The sequence below is a fragment of the Mesoplodon bidens genome, assembly GCF_964165515.1.
Source record: "Mesoplodon bidens genome assembly, chromosome: 17".
In the NCBI taxonomy this organism is placed as follows: Eukaryota; Metazoa; Chordata; class Mammalia; order Artiodactyla; family Ziphiidae; genus Mesoplodon; species Mesoplodon bidens.
The window spans coordinates 66,739,197-66,764,854 of NC_138174.1; the positions used below are offsets into that span (position 1 = coordinate 66,739,197).

At 47.3% G+C, this 25,658-nt stretch overlaps 1 protein-coding gene across 2 annotated transcripts in view; it reads left to right on the forward strand.

The window, feature by feature from the left end:
- Positions 1-25,658, forward strand: part of UBAC2 (UBA domain containing 2) — a 165,250-nt gene that overhangs the window by 116,747 nt on the left and 22,845 nt on the right. For both annotated transcript variants that reach the window (XM_081214650.1, XM_081214651.1), the window contains one exon: positions 7,874-8,119. In XM_081214650.1, coding sequence (XP_081070776.1) covers positions 7,874-8,119 — 246 coding nt within the window. The remainder of the gene's footprint in view (positions 1-7,873; positions 8,120-25,658) is intronic.

Here is a 25,658-nt window from a genome sequence, read left to right on the forward strand (position 1 = left end):
TAAGTATGCAGAGCTGCAAGAAACTAAGTTTATAACATTTTCTCCTGAAATACCTGTCTTAAGAGCCAGTTCTGTCCGTTTTCCCAGAGCACAAAGTGCTGCATCCTGAGCTTCACCTTGAAGTCCTTTCAGAGTGTGCTGCTGTTGTAGGTCAGCGACTGCAGCGGCTAATGGCTTGCTTCTTGGAGAACTGGATGGTGGGCAACGTTGTTTATTCCACAGTCCCTTCCCTTTCGGTCTTAGTATTGACTAAGGTTTGGGAGGCATTTCGTGACCAGTTTTTCCCACTGTGCTTAGGAATGCTCATTCCCAGGTCAGAGGAGGATTTCACTGATAGGCTACTCAGTGCTATTACTGGACTAGGCCCTGTTAACAGTAGCCAAAACCCTCTGGACCTCCTGTCTTACTAGTCTATTATGGTCTAGGAAATGGTTCCCTCTTGTTGCTTCTTCCCGTATCTAGGGTCACACCGTTAAAATCATTGATCTAATAGGACTGTATATTTGGTCAGTTGTTTCAAGTCACCTAATCATCATTTATTTTACCACACATTTGGTAATGCAAAAAAACAATAATCTTGTAAAATAGGCAGAATACAAGTAACATAGCCAGTAAAATTAATAAGGTGATAAGTCAGTACCTAAGCTAAGAGCTAAGGTGCAGCCCAGTATCTCCCCAGGTTGTCTGACCAGTCTATTCTGCACCAATCTCTAAGGAAAATGATATGTTGGCATTGTACCTAAAGTTCACCTAAGGTGTCCGCGTGTACAAGGCAAGTGGTGGGTCATTGTGACCATTTACAGGATTGAGTAAGGAGTGTTATCATCTGAGGAGTTACGTAGTGGCGCCAGAAGGAGAAAGATGGATCTTTGTGGTTGGGCAGGTATTTCTGCCGTAGGGGACGTCTGGCTAACACATAGTGCAGATGCACAGTGCACACCAGAGGAGGCGGAGGAGGACAACATGGGCAGCGAAAGTTTTGTGTTTGAATTTTTCTTCTCTTGCCTTAAAATATGAATTTTAATTTCACCATCTGAAACATTTTACAGTAGCACTTTATTTGTTTGACAGCTTGAGGTCAGGCTGATGTATCAGAGGCGTGGACAGGTGAATTCTACCTTTTTTGTTACATGGGAAATACGAACTTAGGACCAAAAAAGTGTGTCTACTGGCACCTTTCCAATTTTCTTTAAAAGAATGTAAGATGACATTTTTGGGGTTTTTTGGACCCTTCATTCACGATTCTCCCAGCAGGTGCTCTTCTAGGTGCTACTAGGTGCAAACAGTGATCAAAACCAACCAAAATTCTTCCCCTTCCAGAGCATACATTCAAATAAGTAACCCTTAGAATAGAACTTTAAGCCAGTGAGCACAAAAGCCCTACTTTATCCCTGCCAGAATTTGCAGTCGTGCATTTGTTTATTACTGGGTAGGATGTCCTAATTCTTCATAGGATGTTCCTACTGATATTGAACACATAATTTCATAGCTGTATATGTGATGGTGAGGGGATAGATATGGGCAAGAGAATGAAAATCTTCGGCCTTCTTCAATTCCCTGAAGGAATCTATGACCAACCCCGCCCCCCCATTAAGAACCCGCCCCCTCACTAAATTGTGTGCTCCTTAAGTACAGGCAACAATTATACATTGTCGTTATTTTTTTTCTGTATTTCTTTAAAAAGTATATGATTTCATAAAGCATAAATAACACTGTATTAATGGGTTTATAACATATATAGGTATAATATAATTAAGACAGAAAAATAGCACAGTGAATGGGGGTTATGTTAAATGGAATTATACTCTTGAAGTTTCCTATATTTTAACTGAAGTAATTCAGTATTAACTCTAAGCACCTTATGTGTGTATTGTAATCCCTAGAGCAAACACAAGAAAAAAATATGAGCTATTGCTAAAAAAATTCCATTAAACAAATTAAAATGAAATACTAAAAAATATTTGCTTAACACAAAAGGAAGTAAGAAAGGAGGAACAAAAAGCAAATGAGATAGAACCAAACAGCAAAATTCAACTATGTCAAGGTAAGTACATTAAGTGTGAATAGGTAAACACATTCATCAAAAGGCAGAGATTGTCAGACTGGATTTAAAAGTAAGATAGTGCTATATGGCGTCTACAAGACACACTTTAAGCACAGACACAAAAAGGGATGAAAGAGAATGAAGAAAGATTAATCATGGAAATAGAAATCTGAAATGGCCATATTAATATAAGACAAAATAGATTTCTATGTGAGTATTACTCAGAACAAAGAGGGATTCTTTATTATGACAAAAGGGTCAGTGTATGTGTGCCTGATGACAGCTTCCAAATACACCACCGTTTTCCAAATACATGAAGTTAAAACAACTGTGGACAAATGGACAAATTCACAATCGCTTTGAGACTAAAAAATACAAGTGTTTAATTTTTCACTTAATTCAAATCTCACAGTTCTGATTTGATCAATTTTTTTTCATATTTTGTTATATTTATAACAACATTTTGCTATCTTCAGCTAAATCAGCGTGATTTTGCTGTTATACAGCTCCATTTTCTATCTTCCTTTTTATCCAGATCTTCAGAAAAGGAATCCTTACTTCCTCGCCTCCAATTCATTATTATATATTTTGGCCATATTTACTTCCTGTCTCTTTCTTTATTACATATATGTATGTTTGTTACAGAGAGTGCTGCCCCGGACGCCTCCCCTTCCTTCTCCCCTCATCATCCTGCTGCAGAAGAAACCACACTCCGTGGTTCTGTACTTACTACATGAGTATGTGTCCATAAGCAGTAAATACTAGCATGTTGTGTTTTGAAGTTATACAAAAAGATGAATACAATATGTAATACCTTTTTAGAAACATATTAATACATGTACACCGAGTTTATTTAACTGCTGTTTAGTATTTTATGGGATGAATAAACCACTCTTTAACCATTCCTCTCCTGGGACACTGTTCCCTAGCTGTTACACAGAGCGTTGCAATTGAGAATTTCCTGAAATACACCTTTGGCAGCTCTGCTGGGTATTGTCAAATTGCTCTCCCCAATGGTCGGGCCACTTTGCCTTCCCTCAGGACTGTGGGAGAATTCTCAGTTCCCCCTCATCCTCACGAAAACTTGAAACCAGATTTTTCAATTTTTGCTAATTTTTATTATATTTAACATTGTTCAGTTAAGATTTGCAATTCTCTAAAGGCAAGTGAGGATAAACATCCTTTCATGTGTTTGTTGGACATTTGAATTTCCTTTTCTTTTTTTTTTTTTTTTTTTTGCGGTACGCGGGCCTCTCACTGTTGTGGCCTCTCCCGTTGTGGAGCACAGGCCCCAGACGTGCAGGCTCAGTGGCCATGGCTCACGGGCCCAGCCGCTCCGCGGCATGTGGTATCCTCCCGGACCGGGGCACGAGCCCGCGTTCCCTGCATTCACAGGCGGACTCTCAACCACTGCGCCACCAGGGAAGCCTGAATTTCCTTTTCTGAAATTGCCTTTTCATCTGCTTTATAAATTGGGTTGACTGTCTTTTTCTTACAAATGGATAGTTTCTTTAGGTTCTGACGCTACCTTTGTTGAGGACAAGGACCTTCTCCCAGGCTCTTGTTGTGTTTCCCTTCATTTATGGTAACTTTTGGCCCCCTGTAGCTTTTATTTTATTTATTTGTTTGTTTGTTTTTGGCTGCATTGAGTCTTTGTTGCTGTGCACGGGCTTTCTCTAGTTGCGTCGAGTGGGGGCTACTCTTCGTTGTGGTGTGCGGGCATGCAGCAGCTTCTCTGGTTGAGGAGCACGGGCTCTAGGCGTGAGGGCTTCAGTAGTTGTGGCTCGCGGGCTCTAGAGTGCAGGCTCAGTAGTTGTGGCACACGGGCTGAGTTGCTCCACGGCATGTGGGATCTTCCCTGACCAGGGCTCAAACCCGAGTCCCCTGCATTGGCAGGTGGATTCTTAACTACTGCACCACCAGGGAAGTCCCCACTGTAGCTTTTAAATTGTAAAGTAGATGAATGTGTGTTTTCTTTTATAGTTTGGGCTTTATGTTTCTTATTTAAAAATCCGTCCTCATCCCAGTGCCAAAAAGATGTTCCTCCTGTATTTTGTGCAGAAAGATTTACAGTGTTATAAATTATATTTGTGTCCTTAATCCATTGGGAATTTATGTGTGGTGTCAGGAAGGGAGAGCTGTTTTGTCTTTATCCTTATGTGTGGCCCGTGTATTTTTTTCCCGTTTAACGCACCCATTTCTGCTGTGAACCAGGTGCCTTGTACTGGAGTCTTTTTCTCTGCTCTTGCTCTTTACATCGATTTGAGTAGCTCTACGTAAAGACCACACTGTTTTAATTACTCAGACTTTATAGCATACTTTGAAATCTGATAGGCCTTATTATGTTTCCCCAAAATTATCTTGACTCTTCTGGGTCATTTATTCTTTATTTTTAAATCTTTTCATTGTGATGCATAACACACACCAAAATGTGCATAAACTATAAATGTCATGAAGCCAAACAACTCACTATGAAGTGGACACACCCGTAAAACCCTATGCAGGTCAGAGCACTGCCGGCCCCTGGAGCCCTCGGTGCCCCTCCCTTCTGTGACTGCTCTCCTGGCGCAGATGGTCACCACCGCCATGCTTCGCTTGATGGTTTTCCCACTTGACTGATCCATTTACAAAGTGGAATCATAATGTGTGCAATCTTTTGGGTCCAGCTTCTTTTTCCCAACATTATGTTTCTAAGCATTTAAACCTTAATATTCCATACAAATTTTAGGATTGTTATTTAAGTTCCAACCAAAAAACCCCAGCAGTCTCTTTTCTATTATGTTGAATATATATATTAATATGGTGAAACCTGATGTCTTAACAATTTTGCATCTTCCCATTTGCAGATGTGATGTTATGATATCTTTATTTATTACTAGAGGGTTTTTTTAATGTCCCTTATTATAGTTTTTTAGTTTTCTATAAAAGCCTTATATATTTTTTATTAAACTTATTCCTGAGTATCTCATTGTTTTTGTTGCTGTTGTCTGCTCACAGCTCATTGTTCTTCCTTCCTCTAGGCAGTCAGTATTTGATCTCTGGTTACTTTTGTTGACTTAAAGAAAAACACACAACATAAGAGTTGTGAGTTTAAGGTTTATTCAGGGTCTTACTGAGGACTGTAGCCTGGGCCGTAGCTCTGAGGAACTGCTCCAAAGAAGTAGGGGAGGCGCCAGTATAATAAGTGTGAATTTTTTGGCTGTGAAATACATCTAGTCAAGTATACATCTCAGTCAAAGATTACCACCCGTCAGAAAGAGCAGAATCTCAAGTTAAGTTTAGTGCTTTTCTTTGTATGTGAAGGGGCAAGAATCCGGGGTCATTGAAATTCTTCCTGAGATATGCATGTAGCCCTCTAGGGGCCTGTTTATCTAAAGTGCAGAGTGCCTCGTAGGGATTTGTCACCCTGAATTCTCCTCAGGGTGTGCTGTCAGCGGGTGACTGCTGTGGGTTGTGACTTACCCTTGTATAAGGAGCTACGCTCTTTTGTTCTTTTTCGTTCACCATTTCAAGGATTTCTTTCTCTGTTTCACTGTGATGGATCTAGATATAAATTTCATTATGTTATCCACCTTGGGACTATTGCACTTTCAATCTGAGTATCTGTATTCTTTATTAATTCTGGAAAACTCAGCTATTACCTCTGGAAGTATAGTCCCCTTCTTCCGATATTTCTTCTGTTGTCTTCTTCTGGAAGTTCTGTGAGACACACACGGAAGGCCTCTCTGTCTGTATGAAGTCCACATGTGTAGAGCCCCCGGCCTCCCATGTTGGCCTGCTCTACCCACTCCGGAGCCTCTTTGATGCAGGCCCTGCAGAGCTTTTACCTTCTCCCTCTAGAGAAGGGAGAGGGTAGACGGGGGATCTGCTGGGTGAGGGGAGGAACTGGGGTTGCTTCTTGCACAGAGTTCAGTGATCCTCCACTTCACTCCCACCTTCACAGTACCTGGTGCCTCTAATCCCTGAGTCTGTCAGGGGGACCCTCTCCCTCATTTGGATTTACGCTTCTCATATGCTAAGTATTTCTAACCACTCAATGTGTTTTCCATTTTGTTAGTGTGGTTGAGGATTACAGATGCTGTCTAGTTTCAGTGAATGTGAAGTTTGGTTCTGTTTTTGTTTTCTTTGTCGTTTTGTACCATTTTTGAGAGAAGTAGCATAGAAATTATTTGAAACCAAAAGTCCTTTTCCATCCACTCTTCAACCTCCTCCAGTGTGTCTTTGGCTCCTACCACTGCACCAAAACTGTTCTTAATTTTGCCAAATCCAACAGTCATCTTCCTCTCTCTGTCTTACTTGAACTCTGGGCTACATTAGACATAGCTGACTATTCCCATCTTAAAACACTGTTCTCTTAGCTTCAGTGGTACTAGACTCTCCTAGTTTTCCTCCTTCTCACTGGCGGCCCCTCCTCAGATTTCTTTACTGGCTTCTCCGACTCTGTCCATCCACAAGATGCTGGTGCACCCTGGGTTCCATCCTAAGTCCTCTTCTTTCCTCTGTAATACGTCCCCCGCCCTCATTATCTCCTGTAGTCCTGTTGCTTTAAACACGGTCTTATACCACTGACTCCCAAATCTTTATCTCTGCAAACTTTTCTCTTGAGTTCCAGATTTTTATATCCAACAACCCTCTTGATAGCTCCACTAAGATTTCTAATGGATGCTCCCAAGCTCATTCCGGCATTGCACTTGCTGTTTTCTCTGCCTGAAACGTTCTTCCTTCAGTTCGTCAAATCACTGGCACCTCACTATCCTTAAGAACTCTGCCCAAGTCTCACTCCCACCAGACCTAAAGAAGGTCCTTGCTCCAAGTCACCTTATTTTATTTCCTTCATAGATCTTGTCTGCAATTGTTTTGTGTGTTGGCTTGTTTACTGTCCAATCTCCGTATTGATCACGATTACCTCTCTAAGAATAGGGCTTTATTTATCTTGTCTTCTGCTATACTTTAAGTGCCTAGAACAGCACCTGGTATATAGCAGATGCTCAATAAATTTTTGCCTAATTAGTTAATTTAACTTTTATTAGTAAAACATTAAAGTGTACTCTTCTCTTATTAGACAGAAATTTGTCAAATATGTTCTAATTTGGTATGAATAACTTATCCTAAGAATCAAATTCACAAAATTAAAGATCTCTCTTCAACAAAGGAATAGCCATTCTCATTTTTACCTCGGAAACCACAGAGACTCCTTAGACTTCTCTTACCGTATAAATTGCCTTAAAGATGAAAAATAGCCTTATTCGTAAACAGAATTTTTAATTGCTAACTATTGGCAAGGATTTTAAAATCTAGGAAAAATACTTGCAAATTTTATTAAAACACTGTATACATTTTAGGTAGTCTTTATTTTCTGATAAATGTATTGTATTTACATATTTGATACTGATGCTGGGTCACATCATCGAATATCAAAGTTGTCTTCTCTCAGTATCTCTCTCTGATGGCCATCTGCCAATAAGAATAACCACAGAGTTAGTACCGTGTGAAAGTGTTTTGATAATCAAATATGTCATGGCTTTTTTTTTAAAGACAACATTGTTCTTTTAAATATTGTACCAGTACTTTGCGTGTTAAATAGTTAGGATTTTGCTGTCTCTTCTAACTTAATAAAAACACATTTGTTTACTGAGTAAATTCAATTGTTTGTTGGTTTGTGCTGCTTAGTATCCTGCAACCTGATAGGAGTTCTGGTTATCACCTGACACTACAACAGTGAAGGGAAACACCACCTGAAGTGTTTTGCGGTTATTGATTTCCACGTTAAGTATGTTCTTTAACATCTTATGACATTTCAACAATCCAGCTGGACTCTTTTTCTTGTAGATTTCTGGGCTCTGCTACAACAGCAAAATGTTACAAGTTCATGAGGTGCTCCGCGTCCCCAGCTGGATGGCGCAGTTCTGTTCTTGGACACTGGAGCCCATCTTCTCGTCTTCAGAACCCACCAGCGAGGCCAGAATCGGGATGGGGGCCACGGTAGACATTCAGAGACAGCAGAGGGTGGAGCTGCTGGACCGGCAGCTCACGCTGTCACAGTTTGCACAAGTGAGGCGGCAAAGACAGCAGCAGGTAAGCGACAATAATCACAAGGGGAAATTCAGGAGCACTCGGGCCTGCGTCATTTCCTCCTCTGAGACTGTATGTGTGCACTGTATCATAGATACTTTGACATGTTTCCAAAGTGGAATGTAGGTCTCTGATAGTGGCTATTCTTAGTGTTTTCTTTTTAAGGCAAAAAAAAGTAACTTGCAGCTGAAAGACTGGTCAAACTGGACATTCTTGCTCCACTTCTATTAGATAAGCATGATTTCTTAGAGAAACACCAACCTAGTTAACAAGAGGGGATCTTTATCTGTTCTTATCATCTTGTAAAAGCCACAGTGTCTTCCTGTTAAAATGCTTATTATTGTGTGCTCTGGACTGAAGAGCAAATGTCAGACTTCTTGATTTTCCTTGGTTGAAACGGATAGAATATGAAGGTAAGAAAATTTTCAAGGGAACAACCAACAAGTAGATCAGATAAATACTGTGTTTTCTTAGCCTTGTCATTAATCGTCAGGAAATACTGAGCATTTATCCACAAAAACTGCTCTATCCAAACAATCCAACACCACACTGGTCTTTCCAGGGTTACTCTGTGTCAGGCTGAAACCTCATACCTGGTCCTTCTTTGGCACTTCTGTGATCCAGTGCATTGGGCTCCTCGTTTCTTGTCTCCATCCCCTTTACCCTCTGGGGTATGAGAGACAGTTCTGTTCTCTCCTGCCATCTCCCGATCTCCTGCCTGCATTGCGTGTGAGAAGTAGGTCTTCATCGTGTGTGGTCTGGAAAGTGAAATCAGGCGTGATGTCCCTGGACGTCAGTGGAGAGGTGGGTCCCAGAGTTTCTGTCTGGCGTGGGAAGAAGGGGGCCCCTTATCAATGGGCCGAGTCTACAGGTAAAAGAGAGAAGTGAAGGCTGTTCCCTACGGGTGTATTTGAATTTGAGGTGACTCTGGAACATACAGTAAAGGTGCCCCTGGTGTAGTTGAACATGGAGGACAGGCATCACTCTTGGAGAGGTCAGAGCTGCAGATGCAGATCGTGGATTAAGTGTGTAGGGTTGGGAGGTGAGTCCTGTAGGAGCATCACATCCAGGATGAATGTAGGCTATAGGCTAAGCCTGTATTTAGCAGGAGGAAGTGGTAGATCCTTTGAGGAAACAGAGGGAAGAATGAAAAGTATGAGAACCCAGAACAACCAGTGTCCAAACAACTGAGTAATAACGAGTGTAACTATTTTCTGATACAATGGACAGAGCTATGAGGGAGAGAAAGAGGTAGTGTCTGATTCTGAGGTTCCTGGCTTAGCTAAGGAGAGAGATCAACGACAGCACCCTCCCACCACCATCAGAAGAGCAGGCGATGGGAAATACACTGACTGGGGTACCTTCAGGCTACCTGGGGGGAGATTCCCTGGTAGATAGCTGTGGTCTTGTGCTCATGAGCAAAATGAGAGGTTGTGGTTCTGAGGTTGGTGTCCCCAGGCACACTCTCGTGTGTGAAGTGGATCGGAGAACGCCGTCAGCATGAGCATCTTTGGGGGAGTGGTGGTGAAGCGCAGAGGTAGACTTCGAGCCCCAGTCACAAAGAAGGCCTGAGCCAAGCTTACGGTGCCCAAGCCCTGGGGTTGCGAGAGACCTTCCGAGTCATCCCAGATTCAGAAAGGTGTTGGCGCAGATTGCAGGCGCCTCTCCCCAGATGCACGCCATCCACAGAGCAGGTGTTACTTGAGAACCATCAGGTGCCCGCCCCCCGGCAGCAGGAGGATGGAGGGGGAGAATCTGGGTCGCAGACCCGATGCAGATCCGTCCAGAGCATCCGCCCCTCGTGCTGCTTGGATCTTCTTGTTTTACTTAAGTTCTCGGAGCAACAACTCCAAGATTGCAGTGGTGCCCTTTTCCCAGGAGAAACCTTCAAGAGGAAGGTTAGCAGGACAGACTGCATCCCTTTCTGCTGAAGCTGGTCTCAAGGATACACTGACGACCATCTCCCTCGTCTGTTGTCCACTTGAGAGTCCCCACCCTTGGCTGGAAGGCTTACATGATGAAGTGACACATGCTGTCATCCCTGTGGGGTCTGGGTCCCTGGTCCCCAAGCCCTTCCCGGCTGTGTCTGCTGCACTTGTCTGTTTACTGTAGAAACTGGGTGAGGAAGTTCAAGAGGTGCCCTCGCCGATCACCCGAGGCCGCCCGTGATCTTCCCTCCCCTGTTTGTGCCCGTGGCTGTAGCTTTTCCTGATGATCAGGATTAATTACTCCTGCCGGGATAATGACTCCTTTCCTTGCCTGCTGGTCTTTTGGCACAAGAGCCCAACCTGAATGGGCAACAGCTGTAACTTAAGATGTAACGGTATTCTTGCTTTGTCCCCGATGGAAGCGTTCCCCTCCTGTGAGCCGAGCTCACAGGAAAACTGCGGAATCCAGAGTTGTGGGACGGGAAGCCCAGATTCCCCAGGTGGGTCCCCTTGAGGGAGGATAATCAGGGCCACTTCTCCTTCCATCCCTTGTTTCCAAGGGCTGTGTGTTCCACCTGCTGGGGACACAGCACCCGTGTGAAGGTTGTTGATTTAGGATCTGTACTGCACACTAGAGCCTCAAGCGCTGTCCTTGGCGGGTACCATCTCCAGGTCGGCGTCTCGCTCCCACCTTCACCTGGCTACCGATTGGTCTGGCGAGCTGGTAGCGCCTGGGTCGTGCTGAGTGAGCGTCAGCGTATCCCGTGGTCTTGGTACTGCCGCGCCCTCTTTGCTGGAAGCGGGCCTTGCGGTCTGATGTGATGTCATCTGGAACCCTGGTCAGTACCTCATGCCCTCTGCCAACCCACAGAGGTGGTGCTTAGCGACAGAAAAGGCAGGCAGCCCCATAACCAGAAAATGTGTCAGTTCCAGGTAAAATGAATTGCTGCCTGTAATAGTCAACTCAGGTTGCCCTAACAGAATAGCACAGACTGGGCAGCTTAAATAACAAATTTTTCCTCGTTGTTCTAGAGGCTAGAAGTCCAAGATCAAGATGCCGTCCGGGTTGGTTTCTCGTGAGGACTCTCCGTGGCTTGCAGGCAACCACCTTCTTGCTGTGTCCTCACATGGCCTTGTCTTGGTGCCTGCGTGTTCCTGGTGTCTCTTCTTATAAGGACACCCGTCCCATTGGATTAGGGCCCCATCTTTATGACCTCATCTAACCTTAATTACCTCTTTAAAGTCCCTGTCTCCAAATACAGTCACATTGGGGGTTAGGGACTTCAGCCTATGAGTTTTCGGGGACCATGTTTCAGTCCAAAACGGTGCCCCTTCCAGATTGAAAAGGGCCCAGTATAGTCTACCCGGCTCTGTGGCTGTTGGTTCTCCCTGGTGGATGGTGGCGTACGTATCAGGGCTCAGCACAGCTCTCTGTTACTCAGGAAGCTAAGTCCACCTTAGTGAGTGGGGCCCATGCAAGTGGGGCTCCTTCCCGGCCATCTTGGCTGCTCTGTTCACCTGCCAGCCCTGGGATGGCCGGTGACAGAGGCTGGCTGACGTCAGTCTGCTGAGTCATTCTGTCTCTCTCTTCTGTGCTGGATGTTCACAGCAAACACTGGAACCTAGATGTCACGCTTCATACCTGTTCCTTGGCTGGACCCACATGACTCTGCCCAGGCCTCCTTGTCCCCTACCTTCCCATCCCCTGACCACCTAACCAAGTCCTTCACCACGTCCAGTGACTCCCTAGGTGTTATTACCTCCCACCACCTCTCTTTCCATGCAAAGCGGACGACCAAATGCACTGCCCAAGCTCAACCCATTGGGAGCGTTTGTCCCCATCACTGTCCTTCAAGGTGACCCCTGAGTGGAGCTGTAGTGCAGCCATGGTCTCTTTTCAGCTTTCAGTTGTGTACCAAGCCAACCCATCTATGAACCGAATTTGGCCATTTTCCTCCTTGTCACTTGGTGGTTAGGGACCCACCCCCATGTAGCAGGAGGTGTGAACTGGAGAAGAGGTTTTTATGCAACAGAGGTTATTGACATGGTGGTCTTGGCGAACCTGCTTGTGCAGCTCGCCTGTGCCCCCCGCCCGGCTCGTGCTGACCCTGGATACACCACTTACATCGGACGATGGCTTTCTTTGGTCCCACCTGACCACAGAACTTGGTAGGTCTCACACTTCTGACCACACGCTCACTCTGTACCCGTGGTCAGGCGCTTCCTGTCCCCCAGGGTCCAGCAGCAGTGTTTCAAAAGTGTGTAATTCTCTGCTGTGTATGCGTGCCCTTGCTCCAGTGACCTGGACATCCGCATCATGGTGGTCCTCTGTGGCTCGCTGCAGACTCCACCCGGTGTCTTCCCCACCACAGATACTTTGAATATCATAGTATCTGCCGGGTTGCACAGCCCAAGCATCCGTGACTGAAACAGACCAAAATCCCCGCCCTCTTGGAGAGGGCCTTCCAGCCGGGCGACTGTGAAGTGACGTCCTTTGGTCTGGCTCTCCCCGCTGCGTGGCAGGCTCTTCCACTTTCCGAGGTCAGTCTTGCCCACAGTTCAGAATCCCAGCCCCTGGGCTCTTGCCGCAGACTTCTAATTGTGCTGGAGAGAAGAGCGTGTGGTTCTTTAGTCCGGGGCTTACTCAGTGCCCTCCTCATTTCTTCCCAGCGTCGGCCTCAAGAAACACAGCTGTTTCCTCTGTATCCCCTGAGGCTCGGGGATGCCCGTCTGCCCAGAGACACACAGCTGCCGGCAGGGCTGCAGACTAGGGGCCCAGATGTGTCCGATTCCAGGACCTCTGTGTGTGTGTGTTGTTGTTGGTTTTTTTTCCTTTCCTTTTTTGCTTCGGCTGTCAGGAAACTCAATGCTAAGTTTAATGTTCAATCAAAGTTAGAACTTGTGGGCTTCCCTGGTGGCGCAGTGGTTGAGAGTCCGCCTGCCAACGCAGGGGACACGGGTTCGTGTCCCGGTCCGGGAGGATCCCACATGCCGCGGAGCGGCTGGGCCCGTGAGCCATGGCCGCTGAGCCTGCGCGTCTGGAGCCTGTGCTCCGCAATGGGAGAGGCCACAGCAGTGAGAGGCCCACGTACCGCAAAAAAAAAAAAAAAAAAAAAAAAAAGTTAGAACTTGTGCTTCCATCTTCTATGTTTTTGAAATATCTTTTTTGATTGTTTTAGTGTCCTTGTGTCTTACTGTAGGCCTTCTCAAATTCTGTTGTTGCATTTAAGATGTCTCTCACTTGTTCACAAACTGTGGGTTTTCACGTTTTTCATAGAACCCAGAATTTATTCGGTCAAAAAACCAATCAGTTCCTAATTACTGTACATTAGATTGATCTGTTTGCAGTTTTTAATTTCAAGCACTCCAAAATAATGCCAAAGTCTTGTTTGAGTGTAATTCCTTTGTACGTCTTTTGCCTGCCTCTGTCGGATTTTGTCTCGCCGCCTGGCAGCTGCTGCTTTGTGCTCGCTGTCGCCTGCCCGCCTGTGGTCCGCACTTGGCTCTGCGGTCGCAGTCAGCCAGTGGTCGTTATTGAGACAGTGACCAAGACTGGTGGGGACTCGGTGGGCACCTAAGAAGTGAAAAACGTCTTTTCCCTTAATGAGTTTGTGATCAACGTCAGGGAGCTCAGCAGATACACTTGAATTAGAGAAACATCGAAGAACGATGAAATACAGACCGGAGTGCGCGGGGCAGTAAGACACCCAGGAAGGCACCACTGGGGTCCTGTTACAGTGAGAGGAGGTTTCAGGGGCTAGAAGGATGGGCAGGATGTGGGCGGGCGGAGAGGATGAGGCAGGTCATCCCAGAGGAGAGGACCAGCCAGAGGGAGGGAGGCGTGGAGGCGATAAGGAGGCCTGAAAGGAAGGGGAAGGCCTCGAGGAGACATGGGCGGCTGAGGTGGTGGGGTACCTAGTGACAGAGAGAAGTATAACACAGCGACTGTAATCGAGGGACGTGTTTGTTTTTCAACCCGACGGCAGAGTTGGATGTTGACATTGGAGGCTGTCAAAAGTGGTTTAGTCAGTTGTAAAGGTAGGACAGGTATCTCAGAGAACTTCCCCTCATTGCAGCATGTGAGATGGGTGGAGAAAGGAGAGACCACGGAGGAAAAGACCAACAGGAGATTTTAGAAATCCAGCGCTCGGCTCTGTGAATGCCTGACCGGGACAATGGCCAGCTCCTCACTGAGCTCCTAACCAACGTTGTCCCCTGAGGTCCAGCCCACTGATCTCTCCCCCTGCACACTCGCAGTCCATGGCTCTCCCCTCTGTGCTAAGCTCATGGCTCCCAGACTTAGACCTATGGCCTAGACCTCCTCTCTCCTGGGCTCCAGACCTAAATATCCTACTGCCTGCCGGGCATCTCCACTTGAATGCTCCACAAGCACCGGAAATTTACCCTTGCTTTGCTAAATTGGCTTCTCTTTCTCACTCCCTCCCTGATGGAAAGCACCATCGTCCACCCAGAGGCCCAACCCAGAGCACTGTGGCTTCCCCTTGGACTCTTCCCTTGTGCATCCATGTCCCTCGTGTCCCCTCCCTCACCTGCACCCCAGAGAGTCTACCTCCTCGCCCTAAACCCACCACTCCCTCTCTCGTCATCCCCCTGCCTTAGTTCAGGCCCCCGTGGTCACTCGCCTAATACAATCGTGTCACAACTGCCGCCCTCTCCCCGCCCTGCCCCACACTCCAGCCCCCAGGGCGAGCTCTGTGAAGACGCAAACCTGATTGTCTCACTCCCACCAAAGTCCTTCAGAGGCCCTCCTGAGCCTACAAGGCAGTTCACGCTCGCTACACAAGGCCCCTGCCTGCTTTTTAGCCCGTCCCTTCCCCCGGCCCCCAGCAGCCTCGGGCTAATCATGCTGAACTGTTCACAGTTCATCTCAGCCCCGTGTTGTTTCTCACTTCTTGCCTCTTCATCTACCCTTCCCTCTGCCAACAACAAACTTCCCCTGTACCAACTTCCCCACCGCACCCCATCTCACCCCACACACAGTCTCTGCTTGCCTAACTCTTGCTCACTCTTGAGTAAACTGTCTGAAATCCCCTCCTCTGGGCAGCCCTCTCCAGCCTCCCGGGCAGGACTGACCCTCTGTCTGTCCTTAGAGCCCCTGGCGTCTTTCCTGACCTCGCCACTCCCGCCCCTCACCATTGACTCACGTCCCATCTGTGCCAGTGGTGTGTCTTGGGGTGGTGGTGGCTTTTCCATTGTGTCTCTAATGTGTGAATAATGCCTGGCATGTGGTAGCCACCCATACATTTGGAGAATTAGTGACTCGATATGTATATAATAAATATTTACAGAGTTTCTTAATGTACTGAGGCCAGCTGAATACAGGTGAGTAGTCCTGGCTGGAAAGTATACAGCTATCCTCTGAGAGGACAAAGCACTAAAGACAGCCCGAGACCCATGTTTAGGGAGCGCAGAGAGGAGGAAGAAAGGAATTCCAGGGGGCGGGGAGGAATCCGGGAGAGTTCAGTGGCACAGCAGCCGGGAGAGGAGTGTTTCAGGAAGAATGGGAGAGGGGGTGTTCAACAGATTCAGAGGCTACCCTCCCACCCCCCAAAAAAGGCCAGGCAGAGACAATGACGAGGAGAAGATCACAAGAGTCAGCAAGAATTGGCTCGCTCTTGAAAGGAGTTTCAGTGGGAACGCACCACGTTAAGAAGTAGTGCAGGGTCTGGAAGCAGAGGAAGGGCAAGCATCGCTTGTGCCCTGAGCAGCCAGCCTCATCCTAGGACATTGCCACAGGAGTCACATCTTGGTTCTTGGAAGTGAACTCTGACGTTGCACTTCTGAAGCAGTTGTAACATGCTCTGCAGCAAATACACCTCCATGGCTCTAAAGGGCAGTGAGCAGTGTGATGGCTCTGCAGATCTTGCCTCATCTGGAGCTTACAGGGTCAGTGCACAGTGTCCTGAAGTTCATCATCAGGCACAGTGACACGACCTTTCTGGACACGTCCACGGTGGTCACTACGCAGAAGCTTTTGGCTGATTGGCTTATGGACTCGTTGTGATGAGGGCTGAGTAGACGACATAATAACGCCCGGTCCCTTTCTTCCAGCTCTCATCTCCCCCCACGGCAGACCTTTCCCACTCTTCTGTGCGTTGATGTAGCGGCAGCGTGTCAGTCACACATTGAGTCCACTCCCACCAGCTTCTTGCTCTCAGGTTCGCTCCCCGCCCCCAACAGAGGTGCTGGCTCCATGGTCGGCGACGTTGCCGAGTCATTTTGGTACTAGCAGCTGCGGATCATTTTCCACTGCTGGGACCGTTACGTAACTTTTCACGGGTCTGTGCTTTATTCATTCACCAAGTAGCATTTGAATTCTTGAAGGACAGGAGCTGTGTGCTCCACTTATTTATGCCTCTTTTGGTTCCACCGCAGTGTGCAGCCCTGAGGGAGAAAATGGCACTGCCCTGGCCTTCAGGAAGCTTGCAGCCCCTGGGGGAAGAGAGATGAGTCAATACGAAGTGCTAGGTTTCTATTGGAGTTTGCACCAGCAAAAGAGTCCTGGTTCTCCCTGAGGGACTCAGCAAAGCCCTATGTGGTTGAGGGGAATCTGGAAGAGACCAGCACTCAGGCAGGCATTTCAGGCCTAGAGAACCGTGCGAGAAAAAGCACAAGGGCTTGAGACAGCTGTGGGAACACAAGTGATTGCATTTGCCTAAGTTCAGGGCTTCCCTAAGGAGGAAGCAGTGAAAAAGAGGCTGGGGAGAAAGCCGAGGTCAGGACATCGGGGGTCTTGTGCTACACTGAGGAGTGTTTTTTCTTTCTTCCTGCTAGAAGTAGTGAGTCAGTGAAGGCTTTAGGCAGAAGAGTAAGTTAGATTTGTCTTTAATAAAGGTTACTTCGGGGACTTCCCTGGTGGCGCCCGGTTTCCATCCCTGGTCAGGGAACTAGATCCCACATGCATGCCACAACTAAGAGTTCGCATGCCACAACTAAGGAGCCCGCGAGCCGCAACTAAGGAGCCCACCTGCCGCAACTAAGAGCCAATGCAACCAAATAAATAAATAAGACTACTTTGGCCATGACATGAATACCCTTGAGAAAGCTGATACTGGAGGAAGAAGACCAGTCGAGAGATGGTGAGGATTCTCTGAGTCCTGGTGGTGAGGCAGCATGTCCTCAGTGCGTGAGACTACACAGCCACAGTCAAGCTCTGCGAGCCTCTGTGCGTTCACACCTCCAGAACAGTCACTGAGATGCCCTGTAATGATGAACATTTGAACAGCAGGGTTGCTGCAGGAGCCTCTGCAGCTTCTTAGCATGGATTCCCCTCTTTGCTGGTCACGATGCCATCACGATAGAAAAGCAGAATATAAATGAAAAGGGGAAGAAGTTTGCAGTTAAGGAATCAACACTGGGTTGATGGTGAGATCTGTGCACAGTCTATCTAATAGGGTTGTCATGAGGATAAAATAATTTATGCAGAATTACTTGATATACCAGAAAGATCTGTCAAATATTAGTTATTCTGATTGCATTGGGGATCTGTTTTTGGGCTCTAGGAAGTTTGAGGGAGAGTCCTGATTTCGGAGCTAACCGGATAGTTACTACTCTTTAAAACTTGTAACCTTTAGAACGAGGGTCAGTAGGCTATGGCCCATGGGCCAAACCCAATGCTAAGAATGGTTTTTACACTTTCAGTGGCTCTGTAAGCACCTACAATAATATCTTTGATTTTGCCTATTGGTCTTCAAAACCTAAAACATTTACTACCTGACCTTTTACAGAAGAACTTTGCCCACCCCCTGCTCTAGAAGATTATGCAGCCAGCAGCATTCCAGGCAGCTCTGTTTCCCGGGAAGTCTGTATTCTCTGAGTTGTGATCGTCTGTTAACTTGTGTGACCACCATTCTCTCTGTTGGCTGATGGTGATAATGCCATCATGTACCACAACATAAACTTGGTGATAAGACTTTCTAAGGTATTTCTGGAAAATCTCCATTTACTCTAGAAGTAGAATTACGGGGAAGCCCACTAAGAACGCATCATGCTTGGTATAAGCCAAGTGGGAATTTTGCCAGCAAAGCAGTGAAGTCGTTTGGTGCTCATTTTTTTCATTACCTCTTCACTTCCTCCGGCTGCCCGTGTTTCCTGATTGATGATCACCTCTGTTAACAGGAACGAGCAGCTCATTTGACCTGCAAGGAGAGAAGATGTTGATGCCGACAGCGGCTCACCATCATTCACACGGGCATTTCAGTTATTTTTCTCAGCATTTGGTTGAATTGTTAGCTAAGCTTCTAAGCGAGGGTGAGGTGTATTCTCTCACCCTCACTTAGAAACATTCTGTGGCTGTGAAAATTTTCTCTTTATCCACCCCAGCAATCGTTGTTAGGTGACATCTAACATATACATTAGTATGAGTCACATCTGCCTTGCAAATCAGGCGAGTTCCTTTTATTAATCAAGGATTTTTAATTTAGTAAAATATTTTTAGTGTATTAAAAGTGCTCTCAGGTTCTCTTTTTTTTTAAGTTTTTTAATAACTTTATTGAGATCGAATTCACATACCATACAGTTCACCTCCTTAAAGAGTACAGCTCAGGGAATTCCCTGGTGGTCCAGCAGTTAGGACTCCACACTGTCACTGCCAGGGCCTAGGTTCGATCCCTGGTCGGGGAACTAAGATCCTGCAAGCTGCGCGGCGTGGCCAAAAAAGAGAGTACAATTCAGGGGATTGTAGTGTACTCACAGAGTTATCCCACCATCACCACACTGGATTTTAGAACACTGGTATTACCTCAGAAAGAGACTCTTCCCATTAGCAGTCACTCCCCAGGCCTACCACCCACCTCGCCCTGAGCAACCGCCCATCTATCTTCTGACTCTCTAGATTGGCCTGTTCTGGACATTGAATCTAATCATATACTTTTGGGTCCTTTGTGACGGGTGTCTTTCACACGGCCTCATGTTTTTGAGGTTTGTCCATGTGGCAGCATGTCTGATTGTCCTTCCTCCTGGTGGGTGCCACCCCACGGAGCCGGTGTCTGTCAGCGCCCCTGCATCTGGTCTCTGAGGAAGCTGCTTACTCACCTCTTAGTTTCCATGAGCATCCTTTCCACGAGATTTATTTAGTGTTCAGCCAGGCTCTGGGGAGCACCGCAGCAGACAAGACAGCACAATCTTTCCTCTCCCTGAGCTGAGGGTAGGAAGAGGCGGTTACAGCAAAATGTCACGCGTCCTCTTCTAGGAGAAGCCCCTCGCCCAGCCACGGAGGGTCTGGAGTGTGTCTGGAGTGGAGCCCTGAAAACTGTATGCCTAAACCTGTCTGTGTGTGTGTGTGTGTGTAGCAAAGGAGTCCACCTTGAATCCAAAGGGAGTGCGTGTGTGTGTGCGTGTCTGTGTGTGTGTGTGTGAAGCAAGGGAGTCCACCTTGAATCCAAAGGGAGCACGTGTGTGTGTGCGTGTGTGCGTGTCTGTGTGTGTGTATAGCAAAGGAGTCCACCTTGAATCCAAAGGGAGCACGTGTGTGTGTGCACGTGTGTGTGTCTGTGTGTGTGTGTATAGCAAAGGAGTCCACCTTGAATCCAAAGGGAGTGCGTGTGTGTGTGCGTGTCTGTGTGTGTGTGCGTGAAGCAAAGGAGTCCACCTTGAATCCAAAGGGAGTGTGTGTGTGTGTGCGTGTCTGTGTGTGTGTGTGTAGCAAAGGAGTCCACCTTGAATCCAAAGGGAGCACGTGTGTGTGTGCGTGTGTGCGTGTCTGTGTGTGTATAGCAAAGGAGTCCACCTTGGATCCAAAGGGAGTGCGTGTGTGTGTGCGTGTCTGTGTGTGTGTGTGTGAAGCAAAGGAGTCCACCTTGAATCCAAAGGGAGCACGTGTGTGTGTGCGTGTCTGTGTGTGTGTGTGTGTGTGTAGCAAAGGAGTCCACCTTGAATCCAAAGGGAGCACGTGTGTGTGTGCATGTGTGTGTGTCTGTGTGTGTGTGTATAGCAAAGGAGTCCACCTTGAATCCAAAGGGAGCACGTATGTGTGTGTGTGTGTGCGTGTCTGTATGTGTATAGCAAAGGAGTCCACCTTGAATCCAAAGGGAGTGCGTGTGTGTGTGTGTGTCTGTGTGTGTGTGTGTGAAGCAAAGGAGTACACCTTGAATCCAAAGGGAGCACGTGTGTGTGTGTCTGTGTGTGTGTGTGTGAAGCAAAGGAGTCCACCTTGAATCCAAAGGGAGCATGTGTGTGTGTGCATGTGTGTGTGTCTGTGTGTGTGTGTATAGCAAAGGAGTCCACCTTGAATCCAAAGGGAGCACGTGTGTGTGTGCATGTGTGTGTGTTTGTGTGTGTGTGTAGCAAAGGAGTCCACCTTGAATCCAAAGGGAGCACGTTCTCAGCCAACATGAACCCAAGCAGCCTTGAAGACAGCACACGGGCACGTGGCATGCTTCTCAGCACTTTTCCTTTTTAGCTTTGCTCTTTCACGTTTTGGTGCAATTTGATTTAAAAACCATCCTTTTCAAGTTGCTGCGCTGCCTTGTCAACAAAGCAATCTAATCAGTTAGAGTTAGTTCTTTTATGACTTTTTTCTTTTATGAGTATGAAGTGTATAGTATCAGGTGTGGAATAAGTTACTAGTGCTTGGTTGATAAAAATCTGCAAATTAAATGAAAATTAGGTGCAAGAACTCTGTTTTCAAGTGAAATTAAAGCTAAGCTGTTTATCTCCATCTGCACCTCCTTTGCAGAAACTACTGTTATGTTTTTGGTGCTCTTGTAGTTGGTCATACTGACCTTTTTGACAAAATTCAGAACAGAAAGATAGGATCAATATAAATTCTAATCCCTGTCCAAGGCTGACTCATTAAGTGACCTCGAGAAAATCATTTCTATTTTCCATTCTGCCTTGGTCTTCATGAGAAAGAAGAGTGTGGTACAGTCCCATGGTGCTTAAGGAAACAAGTAAATGATGATGACATACTTGGTGTTTTGGAGAGATAGAAATTATCAGCAATCCTAATTCTTTTCATAATTTTTATTTTCTCACTTATTAATCACTTTTTAAAACCATGAATGAATTTAGAGATGTACCTTGAAGCAGACATAATGTCAAACAGGGGAACATTAGAAAGATTGTCCCTATAATCATTTTGTAAATTTTTCCTCCTCAAAAAAAGCCATCGCTGTGGGTTTTAAAACCAGAATACGGGGCTTCCCTGGTGGCGCAGTGGTTGAGAGTCCGCCTGCCGATGGAGGGGACACAGGTTCGTGCCCCGGACCGGGAAGATCCCACATGCCGCAGAGCGGCTGGGCCCGTGAGCCATGGCCGCTGAGCCTACACATCCGGAGCCTGTGCTCCGCAGCGGGAGAGGCCACAACAGTGAGAGGCCCGTGTACCACAAAAACCAGAATACGATTCTAGTGCAGGACAGACCCCTGGACCACCTGTGAGTGTCTCAGCAAGAATCCTTCTGATCATCTCAAGAAGGCTTGAATTTCATGGAACCCACCCCAGCTTCAGACCCTGCAGTCTTTCGCTGTGGGTGACAGATGTGGCTTTGTGAAGAAAGCAGCAGGAGTACAGGAATTTCCAGACTCATGAGTCATGATCTCCTGTCCGAGATTAGAGCACAGATTAGCGATACCAAGGTTTTTTTTTAAATCATACTTTTTTAAGTGATGGTGGTGTATGCACCCTGGTTGCGCCTGGATTCCCAGGGTGGGGTGAGGGGTGCAGGTGCAGGTTTCATTGGTAGTTCAGAACCTGGGCTTTGGGCTGTGAGAGACCACTGTGAGAGTCAGCACTTCACTTCCACAAATCCACATTCCTCATTCGTGGACTGTGCATCGCTGCCGTCTAGTAGGGGTGGTTGCTCAAGGATCCTTGATCATTAGAGATGCGCGTTAGAGCTCCTTGATCAGTGCAGGGAACACTCATAAGCAGTATTGGAGGTTATAAAATGGAGGGTGTCTAGACCAGTGTCTGTCCGGGCATCCCTCCTGCAACATCTCTGGCAGGAGGCCACTGGGCTTCTGCTGCAACAGTGAAGGTCTCTTTTTGAGAGAGAACTGCTTGGCTTTCAAGACATCCTTTAATATACTGATTAGGAAGAAGCAACTAATAATTATTAGTTTAAGGATCATCTAGTCCAGTTTTCTGCTTTACAGATGAGGAAACCTAGACTCAGTGTTACATTCTCTTCGATTGGCAACCTGACCTAGTTCTGTAGAAGTTCAGCGGACAGGGAGACCAGTAAGGATTTGGATTGTCAAGAAAGAAGCCAGTTAGAGGCACAAAACAAGAACGGGGCCCTGTACAAACCTGTAGGGCGGCAGATGGTCGTAGGGAACAGGGGAGGGCATTTTAGGTAGTAGACACAATTGGAGCAAATGTGGTCTGAATAAGCGAGGGACACAGTCAGTGGAAGGACTACGCAGGGAAGAGGGAAGAGGTAGTTAGGATGAGGCTGGTTTGGGAGGACGTTCAAACCAGGACAGAATAATCGAGATGTGAGGCAGTAAGGTTTTCAGTTGAGGCAGTGGTGTCGTGCAGGGGCTTGGTGGGGTAACTCATGCACAACTCACCCGCCATGGCGTGCAGGCTGGATGGAGACAATACAGGCACACCTTGGAGACAGTGCAGGTTCGGTTCCAGACCGCCGCAGTAAAGCAAGTATTGCGATGAAGTGAGTCCCACGAATTTTCGGTTTCCCAGTGCATATAAAAGTTAGGTTTACGCTACACTGTAGTCTGTTAAGTGTGCAGTAGCATTATATCTTTAAAAATGTGTATACCTTAATCAAAAAATACATTATTGCTAAAAAATGCTCCCCATCCTCTGAACCTTCAAGGAGTCATAATCTTTATGCTGGTGAAGGGTCCCGCCTCGATGCTGACGGCCGCCGACTGATCAGAGCGGTGGGTGCTGAAGGTTGAGGTAGCCGTGCAGCTTCTTAAACTAAGGCCCCAGTGTTGCTGTGACCCCCAAACAATTACAGCAGTAACGTCAGAGATCACTGATCGCAGATCACCCTAACAAATGCAATAGAAATGAAGAAGCTTGAAGTATTGCGAGAATTACCAGAATGTGACACAGAGACACAAAGTGAGCAATGCTGTTAGAAAAATGTCACCAACAGACCTGCTCAGTGCAGCGTTGCCAGAAACCTTCCGTTTGTAACAAATGCAGTATCTGGGAATCACCATAAACCAAGGCCTGTATTAGTGGCAGTGAGGTCATCTACGAGGCTGTTGGCTTAATCTCAGAGGGGAACGACAAAGACTTAAACAGTGGCAGACCCCCCTGAAGGGAAAAATCAGTGGTACTTGAGAATTGGCCGGATTTGATTTATCGGGGAGAGAGTTGAGTCCAAAAGGGTCCCCGGGCTTTCAGGCGATGCTGTCCACCCTGGCCCAGTGTTGGCTGAAGGACGAGTAAGGGAGTGAGAGGTGATCGCTGAGGGGCGAAAATGAGTGACCACTCTGAGGGAGGAGATGTGAAGAGAGGGGAAACCCTGAGTGGTCCCCAGTCTCCTCTTTAATAACAAGTTTCACCTCTTCTTCTCTCCAAACATGTACTGGTCACAAGTACCAGAACTAATTTTAATTTGGACTTTTATTTAGTAATTGCTGCGTAGAGCTAAGGTTAAGGAGCAGAAGAAGTGACCAGAAAATTGGCCGACAGAGAAGGGAGGAAACAAAAGATGTAACGCGGACGTCGGTCACCCCTGTGCCAAAAGGTGCCCTTCCCTTCATACTTTCAAGGAAGCTGCATCTTATCCCGTGCAGTTCTTACTAACCTGTGTTCAGTGTTCACAAGCACGTAAATGAGATTAAGAGAGTAAAAAGGCCTTACAGCAAGAGAGAGGTGTCCTCTTCCTATAGCAGATGTCCCCAACCTGGGGAGCTCACTGCCCCTCCCCAGCACTTGCTCCTCACAGGAGACTGAGCGTTCCCATTCTGTACCAAAATCAAAACCAAACCTCCCCCCAGAAGGTGGGGACACCTTTGATCCTGGCTGTCCATGGAGGAGAAGGTCCCCTTCAGAGGAGAGTCCGCCAGCCTTCGGGAAACACGGCAGACACAGGCACTGTCTGGCTCAGTGTGTTCCCAACACCACCCTCCTTCCTCGCCCCCCAGGGGCGGGGAGCCCATTGCCAGGGAGAATCTGAAGCCTGCTGCTCTTTCTCCAGAGTCCTTTCCTCTGCCTGTTGTGAAAACCGTACCCATGTCTTGGGAGAAGTAGGATCAGCTGTGGTGGGAGGCCCCAGCCTCTCAAGAGACAAGTCATCACTCGACACAGAGGACGCAGGGTGCACGGCTGGTGGCGTGCACAGCTGGAGTGTCCCTTGCAGGGAGCAGCAGTGGCCGAGCCTTCAAGTCGCGTGCTGGGCTGTGGCACAGGTTCCTGATAGATGCCTCCTCACCGCCTCCCCGGTTCAATCCCTAGACCAGCATCTGTGGCCACAGCCCTCTGAACCCAACAATGGGGAGGACCGACAGTGCCGTGGTCCCCAGAGCTCTGGCGATCGGAGCGAGGAGGAGGAGCTGTGGCAGAGAGCCGCAGCGTCTTCTGTTTCCTCACCTCGCCGCGCGCAAACTGCTTTGTGTTTTGCTGCGAAGGATAATACGATACAAAGTGTCTGAGCCCCCCAAGCTGGCCGATAAACCACAAAGAAGAAGTGGAACTGAGAGCTGTAAAGCTAGCCTGGGATTGTGTTCAAGTCACCATCTAGTTTCCCTCTGGCTGATTATTTTCTCCCCACACCTACTAAGACAGCTCACTGCCCAACAGCCCAGAAGGATACTCTAATGACTGTTGCCATGGCGTCTGTGCAAACGTGAGGATGTGGCACTTCACACGACGTGGCCAGCTTCCATCTCCTGCGTGCTTCTGCTGTTCGTATTCCTACGGCGTGACCCTTGAGTTGCTTTCCACACGTGTGATAGGATTTACTCTCGGCCTTGTGATCGTCCCTCCATCTTTCATCCGTGTGATGAATGTATCGCTAGTTTGCGTGAGTGGTGGTGGTAATGGGGTTTGTTCTGCTTTTCTTTCTTTTCCTTTGTTTTCGGGTTTTGCCGTGAAGCTATCGCTGATGACAGCAGCCTCTGGCAATGTTTCCCTCCTCTTGTTGGTAGTGCGTATTGTTAGTTCTAAGTCTAATAAGATACCTCTCACGGAGCCCTTAGTCTAGTCACACGCTGCATCTTCAGTGCCTCTTGTTTACTTTCTTATGTGCCTTTGTTTTGTCAACTCAGCTAAGCTCTTCCAGGGCCGTAGGAAATTAGTCACTTCTCTGTGTGTCACAGCGCTCTTTACCTGGCCCCAGTACAGTGCACTGCACGTAAAAGATAAAGGAATGAAGCCAAGCATACCCATCGTCACACTGCGAGCTGTAGCCGCCAAGGGGCACTCAGCAGCAGTCCAGTGCGTTACAGATGCCCCCTTCTGCGAGGAGTCCCCATTTGCAGTCTCCCAGCAGTGGTCCTTTGAAACTACTGGCTGCTGTGTTAGAGGGAGAAGGTGCCTCATGCCCTTAAAGATCACATCAGCCACGTGGTGTGCTCCGCTGTGCTCTCTGAGCCTCCTTGCGTCCTCCCCTCCCACCCTGTCCATCCTGACACTAGGGCCTGTATTACAACGAACTGTGAGGTCTTTGCTGA